This window comes from Mandrillus leucophaeus, unplaced genomic scaffold (genome assembly GCF_000951045.1).
Source record: "Mandrillus leucophaeus isolate KB7577 unplaced genomic scaffold, Mleu.le_1.0 Scaffold65, whole genome shotgun sequence".
NCBI classification, from domain to species: Eukaryota; Metazoa; Chordata; class Mammalia; order Primates; family Cercopithecidae; genus Mandrillus; species Mandrillus leucophaeus.
In genome coordinates this window covers 6,642,795-6,661,142 of record NW_012107030.1, presented here as the reverse complement: position 1 = coordinate 6,661,142, position 18,348 = coordinate 6,642,795, and the positions used below count along the sequence as shown (strand labels likewise).

The 18,348-nt window shown below is 34.0% G+C and overlaps 1 protein-coding gene across 1 annotated transcript in view; it reads left to right on the top strand.

Moving 5' to 3' along the window:
* Window positions 1-12,186, top strand: part of CCDC172 (coiled-coil domain containing 172) — a 55,632-nt gene extending 43,446 nt beyond the window's left edge. The window contains exons 8-9 of the mRNA XM_012001133.1: window positions 10,568-10,655; window positions 11,475-12,186. Coding sequence (XP_011856523.1) covers window positions 10,568-10,655; window positions 11,475-11,510 — 124 coding nt within the window. The 3' untranslated portion in view covers window positions 11,511-12,186. The remainder of the gene's footprint in view (window positions 1-10,567; window positions 10,656-11,474) is intronic.
* The last annotated feature ends 6,162 nt before the right edge of the window (window positions 12,187-18,348 follow it).

Genomic DNA, 18,348 nt, shown 5'->3' with positions numbered 1-18,348 from the left:
CCTGGGCGACAGAGCGAGATTCTGTCTCAAAAAAAAAAAAAATTAGAAAATTAACAAACAGGAAATTTAACATTGGTACAGTACTGTTACCTAATAGTCTATATTAGTATTTCCTCTGTTATCTTAATAGTGTTCATTGTAGTTACTTTTCTTCTTTCTTTTTCACTTCTTTTCTGTCTCTTTCTTGTCTTCTTTCCCTTCCTCCTCTCTCTCTCCTTCTTATACCTGGGAACCAATTGAGGATTACAAATTATGTTTTCTTCTAAGCTCTTTTATTCAAGAACAATTCCTCTCCTTTCATTAAATTGACACTTTTTCTGAGGTGTCAAGGCTGGTTGTTCTATACAGTGTTCTTCAATTTTTACTTATTTGTTCCTTTGAGATTATATGCAAGTTAAATTTTTTTGGCAAGAATATCATGTAAGTGATATTGTGTCTTTTTCAGAGCATTATATCAGGAGGCACATAATGTCAGCTAGTTTCATTTTTGGTAATGCTAAGTTTGATCCCTTAGTTGAGATTGTGTCTGCCAGATTTCTCTGGTGAGAAAGCACTATTTTTCCATTGGTAGTGCTAAGTAATATATAGGATGACCCTTTGATACCTTGTACATATCCTTTCTCCAATAACCCTTCTCTCTATCATTTATTATCCACTAATGATTCCTCCTTGAATCAGTTATTACAATGGTGACTGCAAAATGGTAATTTCTACTCATGGCATTCTTTATTTATTTATTTATTGGTAAAATTCTTTTAAAAAGAGGTTTCCTTTTCCCCTCCTTCCCCCACCCTTTTTATTTCTCCTTTTAAAAAAATTATGTACTCATGCACCTTTTAAAGTTACATGTGTAACTGTAACATTACTGTTATTATTATTTTTGATACCCCAATTGTCCCAAGTTTGGCCAGAGGCAATCCCTCTGAAATTGATTTCTGCGTGATTTTTTAAAAACCACTTTCTTTCTGGTGCAAGAAGGGGTTCCAGGCTCTTCTTATACAGACCTCCCTCAATCCTGGAACCAATTATTTTTGTCAAGAAGCCCTATTATCTTTGAGTTGGGAATAGTATTTAGAAACTCAGACCACCGTACTAGATGTGCTCATTGCTACTGGATGTCATTGCTTCTAAGCAATTTAAGTGGACACAACTAAAATTACCATTTTTAAATGGTAAATTTACACAGTCTCCCCCAACTCAAATCCACAATGACTGATTTTTCTTCTCCTCCCTCCATTCTGTGTGTGTATCTTCTTTCTAGTTAAAACTCTGGTTCTCAATTATATCAATGTAATTATTAATATCCTGACTCCTACAAATATCACAAAATAATTTTAGAATTACTAGCCATGTACCCCCACTAACAACAAGCCTACTAAATAAAATACGAGATTCCTCTGTAATTCTTAGTGCCTTACTACACATCCCACTGAGGGTGTATAGACTATTGTGTTCAAAAAATCACTTTAATTCTTTTTTATTTTTTCCTGTGATTACAAATTTGAAATGCAGTTAGGTTTATGCTTTTCTATTTGTGTTTAACTCAAGTGTTCTTTTCATCTAACTTTAGGGCTCTTTTTCTCAGCTTTATTGATTTTTATTTGATAAATAAGTAAAACATCAGCATAATTCAAGAGCAAAAGTATATAAAGAGATACGTCCAGAGACGTTTCATTCCATTCTCTATCCTGCTGCATTTTCACTCACTGCTGTAGGTTACCGTTTTTGCTAGTTTTTGATTCATCCTTCCTGTGTTTCTTTTTCCAAAAATAAACCGATATTTAATAATATATTCTCATATCCCTTTCTCTTTCACAAACGTCAACACATTGTATATAGTCTTTTGTATCTTTCTGTTTTTTATTTAACAATATATCCTGTAATTCATTTATAATAGTTAAAAGAGATTATCTTCACTTTTATAGCTATATAATACTTCATTGTAATAGATGTACTACAGTTTATGCAACCAGACACATTGTTTCCAATATTTTGTGATTACAAATAATGCTGCAATAAATAATCTTGTGTATATGTTGTTTTATATTTATACAGCATCTTACTGGATATGGAGTGGCAGTGTCAAAGGGAAAATGCAAATGTAGTTTTGTTGGATCTTGCCACATTCTCCTCCATTGAGGTCTTACCATTTGAATTTCCTCTAGCAATGTTTGAGCACAATTTTTTCCCATAATCTTGCCGAAAGCGTTTGTTGTCAAGTTTTTGAAGTTTTGCCAGTGTGATAGATGAGAAACAATATTCCCATGTAGTATATTTGCAGCTCTTTATTATGAGTGAATTTGAGTGTCTCTTTATGCCTTTAAGGACTATTTGTAAAAATTTTTTTAACTACCTCTGTATGATTTTTTCCCATTTTTCTATCAGGCTTTTGGCCTTTTTTTGTCCCTGATTAGAAAATTTATTTATATATTATGGAGGTTAGTCCTTTATCTGTGACATATGTGGCAAATATTTTCTTATGGCTTGTCATTTATCTTTGAACTTTACTTATGGTGGTTTTTGCTACACAACCTTTTAAACATAATTGAATTTAATACTCTTTTCTTTTATTGCATTTGTGTTTTGAGCCATAGTTTAAAAATCTTTACCTACACCCAGTTTATCAAATAATTTATTGATGCTTTCACTTTGACCTTCTATGGTTTCATTTTTTACATTTAAATCTTTGATCCGTTTCTAGGGTATTCTTATATATGCTGTGTAATGTAGATCCAATTTTAGCTTTGGCAATCCATTTACATCCATTTGCAAATGACTATCCAGTTTTCTCAACCCAATTTAATGAAAAGTCTATCTCTTTTTCCCAGTGGTTTGAGGTGTCACCTCTATTATCTACTATATTTCCATTTATACTTGACTCTGTCTGCCTTCTACTATATCCCACTGTTCTATTTATATGCCAGTATTGCACTGTTTTAATTATAAAAGATAAATAGTAGAATTTAGTGGTTGGTGGGGCTAGTCACTCCTTTTTGTTTTTTCTTTCTCAGGGCTTTTCTAAAAAGAAAAATGTTAAAGAACCTTACTTGAATGTTTATTTTTTCCATATAAACTTTAGGATCAATTTGCCTAGCACTAAGGAAAAAATTTGTATTTTTATCAGGATCATATTCGGTCTGATATAATGTAGAAATAATTAACATTTTTATGATGTCCTATGAAACAAAAAGTCATGTTAGTTATTATTGATGAAAATTAAGGCTATGTTTGTATGCTAATTTTATATCTTGTCACCTTACTAAATTATTTTATTTGAATTGCTTTCTTTCATTGATATTTTTGAGTTTTCAGTTATATTGTCATATTACCTGAAAATTAAAATAACTTTATTTTGTCTCTCAAACTGTTGTGCCTCTAATTATTTTCTCTAGGCTAATTTTAATGGCCAGTTCTTCCAACTTAATACTAAAAAGTAATAAAGGTAATGGGCATCCTTATTCCTGACCTTAAAGAGATTGACTCTAGTGTTTCCCCAGCAATAAGATGCTTACTTTGGGATTGACATATGTATTTTTTTATTGGGTAAAAACATATCTATTAATTCTAATTTTATTGAAAGTTTTTTTTATCAGGGATAAGTTTTAATATTTTAAACACCCTTTCAGCACCTCTGAAGATAATCATATTATTTTTCCCTTGGAAATATTAATATGGCCTATTATGTTAATGAATTTCTAATATTTAACCATACATTAATTCCTGGAAGAAATCCTAATAGATCTCAGTATATTATTTACTTAATGTGGTATTGGATTCTTTTTACTAATATTTTATTTATAATTTTTGCATTAGTATTCATAGACATGTGCATGTGTGTGTATATGTATTCACTAACTTGATCAAGTTTGGTATCAATGTTATGCATGCTTCAGGAAAAGAAATTCACTGTTTTCCTTGTATCTTTATATTTTAGATCAATTTATATAGTTTTTGGATTATCTGGTGTCTCAAAGTAGTTTTACTTTTTGTTCATAATACCGTTTTTAAAAAACTTCATCAGCAAAACAGAACAAAAACTTTCTTCATTTCAGATATGGTTATTGGGTGAGAAATAGACAAATTTGCAGGGGCTGTGACATTTAAAGACAAGGAGGAATCAAGAAATGGAAACGAAAAGCACTGGAAAGACAAAAAGAACATCATTAAACCACAAAACACCACAATTGTCTCTCCCCAAAAGATAAGAGAGCCATTGATTGAAACAAACTTCTTCCGCCCTGCAGAAGCCATTACTTTCAACTGTGAGGCCTCCGACCTTTTCTCAGTGTTTCCCCACACGGGGAAGGACTTTCACTTTCTGAAGGTCATTTAATCTGTATTTCATCACCCTTAGGCACCCTTTTTCGGTTCTTCTCTCTACCATTGAATTGTTACTTAACTCTTTCTGCGTTGGTGTAGGCTTCAGAGCTGAAGTTGGATGTTTATTTCCCTACTTACATGTAATTTCAAGTTTTGCAAAATCCTCTATTTCCTTCTTAGCTTGTATACATAACTTATAGGTGGTTTTATTTGGTTTTCGTATTGAGAGGTCTTTTTTACATTATTTTTCCTTTTGGAAACTTAAAAATTTTTAATTAAAAAATTTTAAATTAAAAAATTTAATTGTTATTTTATAAGAACTTTGACTTCTGTCATTGCCTTTTTAAAAACTTACATACAGTAAATTTACCTTTTAGTATACAGTGAATTGGCAAAAATATTCAGTTATGTAGCCACCACTGTAATCAAGATATAGAATACTTTGATGACCCCAGAATGTACCCTTCTGCCTATTTATACTCAGTGCCTGCGTTCCAGCCCCAGCCCCTGATCTGTTTTCCTAGTTTTGCTTTTTCCAATATGTCATACAAATGGAATAATATGCTATGTATCCTCTTCAGTCTGGCTTTTTAGGTTTAGCATAATGTATTTGAGATTATGTTGTTTCATATATCAGAAATAATGTTAGAGAATTCTACAAAAATAATGAAATACTTTAGAGCACAGATACAAGAAGCTCAGAGAGCCCCAAGCAGCATTAAAGAAAAAAGGCAAACAGCTATACACATCACATTCGAACCTCTGAAAAACAAAGATAAAGAGAAAATCTGGAAGGAAGGCAGAAGGAGAAAAGACAAAAAGACACATTATATATACAAAGGAATGAAGATAATAAATATAGAAGACTTCTCATCAGAAATCATGCAAACCAAAAGATAAGGGAATGACATCCTAAAGAGTGAAAGTAAGAGCTGCCAGTTCAGAATTGTCAGTGAAATCTCCTTCACAAATGGAGGCAAATACAGATATTTTTAGACAAACTCAAGTTGATTGAATTTCTTGCCAACGGACTACATTACAAAAAAGGGCTGTGTAAGTTTTTCAGAAAGAAGGACTATACCAGATAGAAATTTGGAGCTATGCAAAGAAATAATAAAACTTCAGAAATGGTTCAAATAGGCCGGGCATGGTGGCTCACACCTCTCATCCCTGTACTTTGAGAGGCTGAAGTGGGCAGATAGCTTGAGCTCAGGAGTTCGAGCTCCGGAGTTTGAGAACACCCTAGGCAACATAGAGAGACCCCATCTCTACTTAAAAATAAATTAATTAATTAAAGATAATGAAGATAAATATAAAATTGAAAATGAAAAGGTAAATATAAAGGCCCCTTTTTCACTTTTAATTGATGTAACAAATAAATGATAAAAGCAAAAAGGAATATATTTTAGGTTTATAGCATATGTAAAAAGAAAAATGTGTGATGGTGACCGAACAAAAAATGGGAGGGAGAAATTGGAAATAAACTGTTTTAAGTTTCTTATCCTGTAAGTGTAGCAAGTGTTATTTTATTTTTATTTTTTTGAGGCAGAGTCTCTCTTTGTCGCCCAGACTGGAGTGCAGTGGCCCGACCTTGGCTCACTGCAACCTCTGCCTGTGGGGTTCAAGCTCTTTTCATGCCTCAGCCACCTTAGTAGCTGGGATTACAGGCGTGTGCCACCACACCCGGCTAATTTTTGAATTTTTAGTAGAGACGGGTTCTCCCCATGTTGGCCAGGTCAGTCTTGAACTCCTGGCTTCAAGTGATCTGCCCACCTTGGCCTCCCAAAGTCCTGATATTACAGGCATGAGCCACTGTGGTCCGGCCAAGTAAAGCAGTGTTACACTATTTGAAAGTATACAGCAATAAAGTGAAGATGTGTGTTAACCCAAATGCAAGCATTACAACTTTTAAAAAATACAGTAGTCCCCCCTTATTTCCAGTTTCTTTTTTTCCAGTTATGCACATTCACCCATGGTTCCAAAATATTAAATGAAAAATTTCATAAATAAACAATTCTAAATTGCACACCATTCTGAGTAGCATGATGAACTCCTGTGCAGTTCTGCTCCATTCTGCCCTGGACGTAAATCATGCCTTTGTCCAGTGTATCTGCACTGTATATGCTACCTGCATGCTAGTCACTTCGTAGCCATCTGAGTTATCATATAGACTGTTGTGCAATCACAGTCTTTGTGGTAACCCTTATTGCACTTAATGATGGGCCCAAATCACGGGAGTAGTGATGCTGGCAATGCATATATGCCCAAAAGAAGGTGTAAAGTGCTTCCTGTAAGTGAAAAGATGAAAGTTTTTGACTTAATAAGGAAAGGAAAAAAACTGTATGCTGAGGTTGCTAAGATCTACAGTGCAATAAGATATCTTGAGAGAAAGAGACTACATTCATATAGCTTTTAGTACAGTATATTGTCATAATTGTTCTATTTTATTATTAGGTATTGTTAATAATCCCTTTCTGTGCCTAATTTATAAATTACAGTTTATCGTAGGTATATATGTATAGGCAAAATCATAGCATATAGAGGGTTCAGTACTGTCTACAGTTTCAGGTGTCCACTGAGAGTATTGGAGCATGTAGCCCCCATGGATAAAGGGGGACTACAGTAAGTATAAATAATAAGTCAATAGAGGAGATAAAATGCAATTATTAAAAAAATCCAAAAGCAGGTAGAAAGAGAGGGAATGAAAAGAGCAAAGCACAGATAGAACAAATAGAAAATGATTAGAAAAATCTTATATTTTAAATTCAGCCATATGAATAACTATAGTAAATGAAAATGGTCTAAATATACCAAGTAAAAGATTATTACATTAGATAAAAGAGTAAGACACAAATATATGGTTTCCACAAGAAACCCACTTTAAATATAAAGATGTAGATAGGTTAAAAAAAGAATGGAAAGCAATATCCTGTGCTACTGGTCTGGAAGTTGTAGTTTCTTCATATCCTTATCAACACCTGATATTGTCTATCTTTCATTTTAGTTATTCTGGTCAATGTTTAATGGTATTTCCTTATGCTTTTCTTTGTATTTCCTGGATTTAGAATGAAATTTAATACCATTTCCTATTTTTATTAGCCATTGGACATTTTATTTTGTGAATAATCTGTAGTTTTGTGAATAACCTGGGTGTAATCTATTGCTTCGTGTCTCTGCTTTTACTTTATAATGACTTTCCTTGTTGGGTGCTTCATGAAATTTTGCAGCAAACTCATTGTTCTCAATCTATGAGAGGCCTGTGGGTCTAAATTTGTTAAGGTTTCCTTTAGAGAATATTTTCTTATTATTATTATACTTTTAGGTTCTGGGGTACATGTGCAGAACATGCAGGTTTGTTATATAGGTATACACGTGCCATGGTGGTTTGCTGCATCCATCAACCCGTCATCTACATTAGGTGTTTCCCCTAATGCTGTCTCTCCCCTAGCCCCCCAACCCCTGACAGGCCCTGGTGTGTGATGTTCGCCTCCCTGTGTCCACGTGTTCTCATTGTTCACCTCCCACTTATGGGTGAGAACATGTGGTGTTTGGTTTTCTGTTCTTGTGCTAGTGTGCTGAGAATGATGGTTTCCAGCTTCATCCATGTCCCTGCAAAGGACATGAACTCATCCCAGCTGACAAAGGGCTAATATCCAGAATGTATAAAGAACTTAAATTTAGAAGAAAAAAACAACCCCATCAAAAAGTGGGCCAAGGATATGAACAGATACTTCTCAAAAGAAGACATTTATGCAGCCAAGAAACATATGAAAAAAAGCTCATTATCACTGGTCATTACAGAAATGCAAATCAAAACCACAACGGGATACTATCTCACACCAGTTAGAATGGTGATCATTAAAAGTCAGGAAACAGATGCTGGAGAGGATGTGGAGAAATAGGAACACTTTTACACTGTCAGTGGGAGTGTAAATTAGTTCAACCATTGTGGAAGACAGTATGGCGATTCCTCAAGGATCTAGAACTAGAAATACCATTTGACCCAGCAATCCCATTACTGGGTATATACTCAAAGGATTATAAATGATTATAAATAATTCTATTATAAGGACACATCACACATATGTTTATTGCGGCACTCTTCACAATAGCAAAGACTTGGAACCAACCCAAATGCCCATCAATGATAGGCTGGATAAAGAAAATGTGGCACATATACACCATGGAATACTGTGCAGTCATAGAGATTTTTCTTTTGCATCTGCTGGTATCCAGGAAATGCCACTGATCTTACAACTCCTTCCGCTTCCCCTTGAGGGTCAGGGCTCAGCAAAGGTTCAAGTCGATCTATATTTCTCACCTTGTTGCCGGCCCAGGAGTTGCTTAGGTTTGGGAGAGCAATGTTCCTCATATCTCCTCTCAGGGCAGCTTTAACCTCCTAGCTGCCCAATTCCAGCCTCTAGCTTTGTACCTCTTCAATCACAGCTCCTAGCTTTTATGTTTGTCTTTTCAGGAAAAAACGTTAGTCATAATGGCAAAAATGGAAGACTTATTTTTACTATTTTCCACATTAAATACAGGCATAAAATAATTTTTAAAAAATTCCTCAAAGTCCATGCTGATTTGGCAATAAATTTCCAGAGCACATTTGTACTCATCAAACTTGTATGATATTAGTACAATTGTTGACTCTTTGTTTAAACTTATTGTTTCTATTGCCTATCGGAGCTGCTTTGAAGGGACCAGAATATACCACCCTGAAATTATGCCACATTTTCTTAAGGATTATCTTGGCAATTGATATTCAATAAATACAGGAAAAATTATCTACCCTTTTAGGCTCTATCTGCTTAAAAGTAAGGCATGAGAAGGGTGACACTCTTAATACCAGGGAGAGAGGAATTACTGTTACCATTGAAGACAGAGCCAATACCAAGATGAGTATGCATAAATAGATTTTAATAAAAATAGCCCTTATCGTCCATTACTACACCCATATATTTCCATATAGTGTAGTTCCTTTAAAAGTCTGATAAAAAAGAAAAACCAAACATACAAAAAATCAGTATAAATATTTAATTGGATTTTTCTAGAATCATTTCAAAGTTAATTTCTTACAGTCATAATTCAGAGGAGACTGCCTTATGTTGATTCAAGCCCCTTAGATTGTTTGCTATGAATCTCCTATTTTTTGGGAAACTGACCCATTTTCAAGATAGATCACGTGGCACCTAGCTCCAGAAACTCCATTTTGGTTTGATCATGTCAAACGACAGTCTCTCGTAAACTTTACCAACTCCAAACCCTCTTTCCTTCATTAAGAGGGTAATAAACCTGAATCTAACCTCTTCAGTTCTAACCAACCTTTTCTTTTGTGATTCCCAATGCATGTTAATAAAATTTATGTTCTTTTTCATGTTAAAAAATTCAAAATATTCAAAAAATTAAAGACTTAATTGGAGAAAGGAAACTTAATTGGGGAAAAGAAAGATGTTGCTTTCTCACTCCCAAATTAAGGTATATTTTAATTATGCGTGTATATTATAAAGTTATAGTTTAATTTTACATCAAGAAAAAAGCTCAAGGGTCATTTTTTTTCCTACACTTAAAAGTTTTCAGGTGAGGTTCAGAGAAGCTAAATGTTTCAACTAAGCTTATTCAGTTTGCTAGTGGCCAGGACTCAAACAGATGTTAAGACATAGTACTATATATTTGCTATCCACCAGCTCATGTTGCTCTTTTAGTTATGATAAAATTATTAAATGTCAGCTGGGCATGGTGGCTCATGCTTGTAATCCCAGCACTTTGGGAGGTTCAGGCAGGTGGATCACTTGAGGTCAGGAGTTCAAGACTAGCCTAGCCAACATGGCAAAACCCCATCTCTACTAAAAGTACAAAAATTAGCTGAGTGTGGTGGCAGGTGCCTGTAATCCTAGCTACTCGGGAGGCTGAGGCAGGAGAATTGCTTGAACCCAGGAGGCAGAGGTTGCAGTGAGTAGAGGTCACACCACTGTACTCCAGTGTGGATGACAGAGCGAGACTCCATCTCAAAAAACAACAACAACAAAAATATTAAATGTCTATTAGTCAATCTACCTTAATTTCTTTATGAAAATTTTTACCACAAAATTTTATATAGTCTTCATGGAATTATAGACAATTAAAATATGCAAATTATTTAGTCTTGAAATTCTGATTATAGAAGCTATAAGCTTGTCCCTCTCTGTACAGTAATAAAATTACAGTTTATTATTAAACTAATAGGTGAAATTTTCTTTTAAAATAGACTTAAAAAAGAATTAGAACTTTATAAGGAAGATGACATGGAAAGTGTTTATGAAGCTCTCCAAACAGAAATAGAATTTTTAGAGTTGGTAAGATATCATTGATTGTTTAACTTTTGTTCAGCATTTTTTTACCTACTGGTAAGACTGGTTTTACTGGTGTACAAATCACCGAACTAGTGTTTCATCCCGCTGCAAAAAACAAAAAAGCAGTAATGAAGATAACTAAGATCAGGATATAAATCTATGAAGTGTTTTGAGTTCCTGGAGAGTTAGGTGCTACACGAAGCAAATTATATTCAAAGAGAATATGTATGATTTCAAACTAAGTTAAAAAAACTTCAGATCTGACCTCATAACATTTCCTTGACTGAAACTGTTATTAGAGGATTAATGCACTGAAGGAAATTTAACTATCATAATGCCTTAAAAGCTTTTTGTTTTTGATAGGCATAAATTATACTTTTATTATATTTGATCCTAAAACTTTCTTATTGCATATTTGTATGATCTCAAAAACCTTGAATTCAATTATTGGAAACGTATTTTCAGATTGTGTAGGAGCACTTTAAATTGCTTTAACCTCTTACTTTGGTTGTTTATAAAATGAACACAGTATTTGCTATACTCTATTTTAGTGAAAGGCACGAATAGCTTTAAACTGTCTTAAAATGTAGTTTTAATTTGATACATTGCATGTTGTTACGTGTTTATTTTATGTAACCATTTTCTTGTTCAAAAATGTTTCAATAAGTTATGTTCGAATTTATATTTTTTATAGAAGCATTCAAAAATATAATTAAGAAATGCCCAGAATTTACTGTCATATTAAATTTAGGTATATTTTATGTAGTTCTTTTATTAAGAATTTACTTTTCCTCGTGAGTAATTACTATGTTTTCTTTTCAGACATTGGCACAGAAATATCTTCAGGAAAGCAAATAACTTACAGAGAATTGATCAGCCATCTGAGATTTGATCAGAATATCTTAGAATCAAATCTTAGTGATACATATGTGAGTGGTACATATTACAACAGATCCTTGTGGAAAATATGAGGTTTGAAATATTCAAATTGTTAATATCTAGAAATGGTGTGTTAGCCCTTTAAGGTGATTTTTGTCTTGTTACTCAAATTTTAAGAGTTCTTCTGTGGTTTGATTTTGTTTCTAAAAGGAAGGAAAAGGAGAAGTAGATACCGTGCTCCCAGGCTTCTTATATGCCCCTGAACCTCAAGCTGTCCTATTCTTTCTAATCTATATGATTTGGTTTGGATCTGTGTCCACGCCCAAATCTCACGTTGAATTGTGATCCCCACTGTTGGAGGTGGGCCCTAATAGGAAGTGACTGGATCACGGGGGTGGGTTTCTCATGAATAGCTTAGCACCATTCTTCTTAGTACTGTCCTTGCCATAGTGAGTGAGTTCTCCTGAGATCTGGTTATTAGTGTATAGCACTTAATCCACTTTGCTCCTGCTGCCACCATATGAGATGTCTCACACCCGCTTTGCCTTCAGTCATGATTGGAAACTTCCTGAGGCCTCTCTAAAAGTAGAAGTCAGTATGCTTCCTGTACAGCCTGCGGAACCATGGGACAAATAAACCTGCGTTCTTTATAAATCACCCAGTCTCAGGTATTTCTTCATAGCAATGCAAGAACGGACTGATACACTATACTTTTCATTTTTTTTGTTGTAGCTTACCTTGGGTCCAATGAAACACACATAGGAAGAAACATTCAGTTTATTGGCCCAGTTATGTTGGTGCCTCTTCCACTAACAAAGGTGCTTGCTTTCATTGTAATTCTTCTCTAATCATAAAATGTCTGTTGACAGAGTTCCTCTGAGGACCTTCATGTGTAAAAGTTTTCCTACTTTTCACTGTGTGCCCATAAAGTCTGGGGCACCTGAAGCCATTTTCTGGTTAATGCCAATGTTGGTTATAAGGAAACAAATTATCCATGGGGATATGAATCCCCAGTGGATAATGAGGTATATAATCTCCTTAACAGCCATCAGGATGCATTTTCTCTGGTCGCCTGAAACACTGCAACTGAAAACAGTGTAGTAGTTAGGGTTAGATCATACTTAGTGTTGCTACCAAATTTCCAACATCGCTTATCTTTCTGCTGTTACCATTTCTGACTAGACAGAAAGTCTATTGTCTAAAAGTGTATTGACTGATATAAGAATAGCTACTCCTGAAGTCATTATATGAAAAAGATACTTGCACATGCATGTTTATAGCAGCACAATTCGCAATTGCAAAAATGTGGAACTAGCCCATCAGTCAACAAGTGGATAAAGAAACTGTGGAATATATATATATATATATATATGTGACGGAATACTACTCAGCCTAAAAAGGAATGAATTAATGCCATTCACAATGACCTGGATGAGACTGGAGAATATTATTTTAAGTGAAGTAACTCAGGAATGGAAAACCAAGCACGGTATGTTCTCACTCATAAGTGGGAGCTAAGCTATGAGAATGCAAAGGCATAAGAGTAACACAGTGGACTTTGGGGACTCGGGGAAAGAGTAGGAAGGGGGTGAGGGATAAAAGCCTACAAATTGGGTGCAGTGTATACTGCTTAGGTGATGGGTGCACCAAAATCTCACAAATCACCACTGAAGAACTTATGTAACCAAATACCACCTGTTCCCCAATAACCTCTGGAAATTTTTAAAAATCACAAATAAAAATAAAAGTGTATTGCAACAATTCAACAAGGCCCTAGATTGGAGTAGGTTAGGGAAAGGAAGAAAACTTACTTGGGGATATATTTCAAAATAGTGAGGGCTAATGTTAGAACCATGCTTTCTTTTGTGGTTGTAGTTGAATTCATTTGTCTATTAATGTTAAGGTAGAATACTTAGGTTTATCTAAATCTCAGAGCAGAGCCTCAGCAAGTCTTATTTCAGAGCAAGTCTTATTTAGACATAGCTTTTTTTGTATATGTTAACACCCTCATTTTTCAGAAATTAGCAAAGTTGAAACACTCTCCTTCAGGATATATAGCAATTGCCATGTGTTTAAATAATTTGCAATTTTCAAAGGTAATTTCTAATTTTATTTTTTTAATATTGAAATTAGTAATCAATTATTTTTGCTTAGGAAGAAAAAAATGAATGGTGGCAGAGAATTGCAATCTATTTTATATGCAAATACAGAGTGGGAAATGGTTATTGGGATTTGTCATGACCTCAGTTCTGTCTTATTTTAGTCTATTTGTCTACCCTCATTCTAAGTCCTGTGAATCTCTATTGTTATATATATTTAATATGCAGAATTTACACATAAAGCCTTTTCCACTTACCAGTAATTTTTGCCCATTATTGGTTTCGTAGCTAAAATATTAATGCGAACTAGAGATCGGGCACTATTTGAATTACTAACACAATGGCATATATGCAGAATAAACTGCTACCGATACAACTGTTCTTTCACATGTGTGTCATATAGAATATCTAGATTAAATATTCAGTAACAGAATCAGTATTCAAATGCATTGAATTTGAGAATAAAACTGAAGGTTCAGTACATTTATTATTTTAAAATGCTTAAAATGCATAATTTAAGATTTAAACTCATTTTCGTATAATCAAATAATTATTTTAGCACTGCATAGTAGAGTAATAGAAAGCAGTATCCGTATGATACCAGCCAAAATAACTGAACTATTAGAATCAATGTAATTAAAGGAACAAGTTATCTGAAACAAAGGAAATACAGCAATCGATAGAAATCACAGTGTGTGAAACTAAACTGCACATCAAGATAAAATATTAGGAGTAGATTAAGTCTTTTTTTAGGTTTTTTTTTTAAGAATTAGTCATAAAACTCATAAGTAGGAAAATTAACTGAACTTATCTGGGTAAAAATATGTCTCAGACTGAATTCAGTTACTCTGGAAGTAAGACTTTGGCTATACAGAAAGGCAATTTTTCAACAAATGTCCATTCATTAAGTAAAGTCATTAAATTTTCCGTATACTTAACTATGATCAAAATGCAAACTAACCCAAAGTAACACTGATACTGCTCTGAGGTTTGTGGCTTGCCACCATAGTTCTTTAATGTAACTCAAGTTCTTTGAGAAGCAACTTTCTAACTCTCAGTACTCCACTGAGGATAATATTAAAATGTATAGATAGTTTGCTGCAAAATTTTCTGCTGATTAATGGAGCTATTACGCTAAGGGAAAAACAGCGACAAAATCATAGAATGTGGAGCATGACCACTGGCCTAGAAATTCCTTTCTTCCTTCCCTGGCCTAATTATTGAAATGGGAGGAAAAGTAAAGGAAAGGCTTTAAGGTATTTACAGTCAGAATGATTTCTATTCTATCATTGTTTTGTCAATAGTAGTAGTTTCTTTTTTAAAAGAAACAAACAAACAAAAATTGCCTGCCTGCCTTTTTTTTCTTGGAACTTGAAAAACCGTGATGAGATTCTGAAAAGGCTAAGGTAAGGTAGAGGTCGTTGTATTATAATGAATTAGAATCTAGAAATGCCTTAAAACAGAATCAATTGGGATTAGTAATTTTTTGCAGAATGGAAATTATGCTGTGAAAAATCCACTGAGTCCATTACCAGAAGGGCAAGCAGTAATTTAGCTGGGTAGCTCCAGATGGACAGACAGCATGCACTGGACAGGCCCTGTTCAAAACTCCTGTGGAGGACAAAGTCCCTTTCTATTTTATACCAATCAATCATACATAACTGTGTCACACTATAATGAATAAATCATTTATTTGCAGCCCAGGAAACAGTAGCAGTTCAGTGACATGATTAGAAATAAATATGAGACTATTTTAATGCCGGGTGTATCAGGGTAAGGTGTTCTGTGATTCAAGTATTTATAGTATAAAATTTGAAATTTAAAAGCTGTTTAATGTACTAAAAAGTATTTTAACATTTGAAGCTGATCTATTTTAGGTGAACTTTTATGTTTCTTTTTTGACCCCTCTTCTCTCCTTTTGTCATCCGGAAAAACTTTAGTAAAGGAAATGTTTGCCTCTCAGAATCTAGTTCAGAACATTTTCTGTCAAGGGAATTTTTTTCAGGATGTGAACTAAAAATAAAAAATATTTTTTGTCATTAGCCCGAAGCAGGGATTACATCTTGGGGTTTTGTGGCTCTTTTATCTTAAGACAATAGATTTTTTTAAATGTAAGAATGAAAAGGATGAAGTTATCTTTGAAAACATTTGAGGTTGGAATGTATAGTCAGTTTCTGTTGTGCTTTCTAAACATTATATTTTCAAGTTAAGTAAGTTTCTTCTTGGTTTGCTAATGGTCAAATCATCATAGCAGTAAAGAAGCTTTATTTGTTATTTTACTGACACTTGGCAAAAGACTAATATCAAGACAGCATTGACTGCTACACGAGGGAAATCAAGTAATAACTTTCCCCTGCTTTAAAAGGGAGAAACAGGATTTTATCTGTTTGTTGTTAATTATATGTAGATCACATTTATCAAACATGAGGAAAAAAATTTGCAGGGCAATGCTTATTGTAGAACATATACTTTGATTAGAGGAAACAAACAAAAAAAAAGCCATGACTAATGGTAAAGTGCTCTCCCAGCTGCTGCTATGAAAAGTATCAAGAGCAAAGCAGTCAGAATTGAATGCTGATTTAAACAACTGCTTTTGATACAGAGTGAATTTGTCTTTAAAAGGCCTTTATGAAATAAACAGCACTAGAATTCAAATGTCTGGGAAAATAAAGAGTAGGTGAATATGTGAAATTAATAACAATGTCTGATATAAGTACCTGTTCCAAACAAGGCCCATTGATTGAGTGGGAGAATGATTTTATTTTTATCTTACAACCAGAAGAACTGCACTACTTGAATAATTCTAAGTTAATTATTTTCATACTTGTAATAAATTGTCATTCTAATTAGTTGGTAAATAAAACCTTGTTAAAATAAAATTCTCTTAATCTACATTTAATAGATGCAAATACAGCTACTAATGATATTTCTGGATATGGCTTTGTGATTACTGAGAGAAAGTATTTACAAATTTAAGCCACCATTAAGTGATGCGGTTGTTGAAACAGTTTTGTAGAGGAAGAAGCTCCTGATTGGGAATGGGTGACCTGAGGGTAGTCCTAGGGTCAGCATAATGTCAGCTCTACAATCTGGAGCCAATTAACATTAGTAAAATATCAAGATTATATTTATAGAAGTCTTTTTATTCAATAAAATCCAAGCTCTTTGTCAAGATTCTAGTTGTAGACCAATCAGATATGCCATTTTTAGAGGGGGAACTGAGGTTTTGATTGATGATCTGATTTGTGTGAGGTCACGTAGAGCAGAGGGCCTCTTAATTTACAGTTTAATTGCTTGGGTTTCATTTCTAACATAGCTTAAATATGTATTGCTTTTGAAAACTTGCTTACAATAAAATCTTACACAACAGGTAAATATTAGAAGATAAGAGAAATTTAAGAAATATTTAAATCACCCTTTGGTACCAGAAAACAGTGATTAATCAGAATCAGCAAATATGAATCTTTAATTAACTAAGAATATCTTTCTACACTCCTTGAGAAGAAAGGGGCACATCAGAATAAAACAGACTCAAATCAAGTGTTATTGAAAATTCACCTTCTGGCTATCTCTTGAAAGTAACACCTATTCATCCTGCTTTATTACACTTTCTACAGATGTGTTTGTTTGTTTGTTTGTTTGTTTCCAGCACTACCCTGTGGTCATTGATATTTAAAGTGATAATCTGAGGAATGGCACCTTTTTACGATATCAAATAATAAAGGTTATATTCATTCTTCAGTACTTGCTAAGGCAGGTACTGAAGACTAATAGAAAACATCCAGAAAGATCAACATGTAAAAGAATCTCTGATTAACCTGAACTTAGCGCTCTTGCTCATTTCCTTTCTCCTTGTATTCTTCTTTCTATCCATTCTTTCATCCGTCTCTCCATCCATCCTGGCTCATGCCTACCTCTCGACACTCATGCCATACCCGCTCTCCTCCTTGTAGACTCATCTCCAGTCATACAGATCTTTCTGCCCCCCAAATAGGCCCGACTTGTTCTGGTCTTAAGATCATTTCATGAGCTATGTTCCCTCTGCCTTGATCGCTCCACCCCCTGATCTCTGTATGGTTGTCAGCTTCTGTCATTCAAATGTCAAGTGAACTGTCACCTCCTCAGAGAGGCTTTCCTTTAAACAATCAATGTAAAGTAGTCATGCAGTCACACTATCACATATCCTAGTTATAAATTCTCTTCATACTTCTTATAATTTCTGACATCTTTCTTGTTTTTCTTTTCTACTCATCACCACTAACACAGAAGTTGCATGAAAGCAGGATATTCTTTATCTTGCACATCGCTTATCCCTTAGAGCCTGGAACAGTGTGTGGTATATGGGAAGTGTCCAATAAATATGTGTTGAAATATGACTTGAATTAACTTGTTCATTTAACCTATATTTATTGCTTAAGGATTTAAGTATAAATTATTGATTCTCTAGTTAAAGAAACTGGATTCATTTATCGTTGTTTATCTTTCTTGGGCGAATTACCCTGTCTTATTTCTTACTCTTTCTGAGCGTGTTTACTTAGCTGAAAAATGGTAGTTATGTTTGCTAATTTCGGAACCTCTCTATGTTGAACAAACAATAAAAACATTGGAAATAAACCAGAAGCAAGTAATGATCCCACATCCCCTCATAGAAAAGTTTGTAGGTCTCTCAATGGTCACTTACAGCTTTCTATTATCAAACTGTTGATTGGCAGATAATG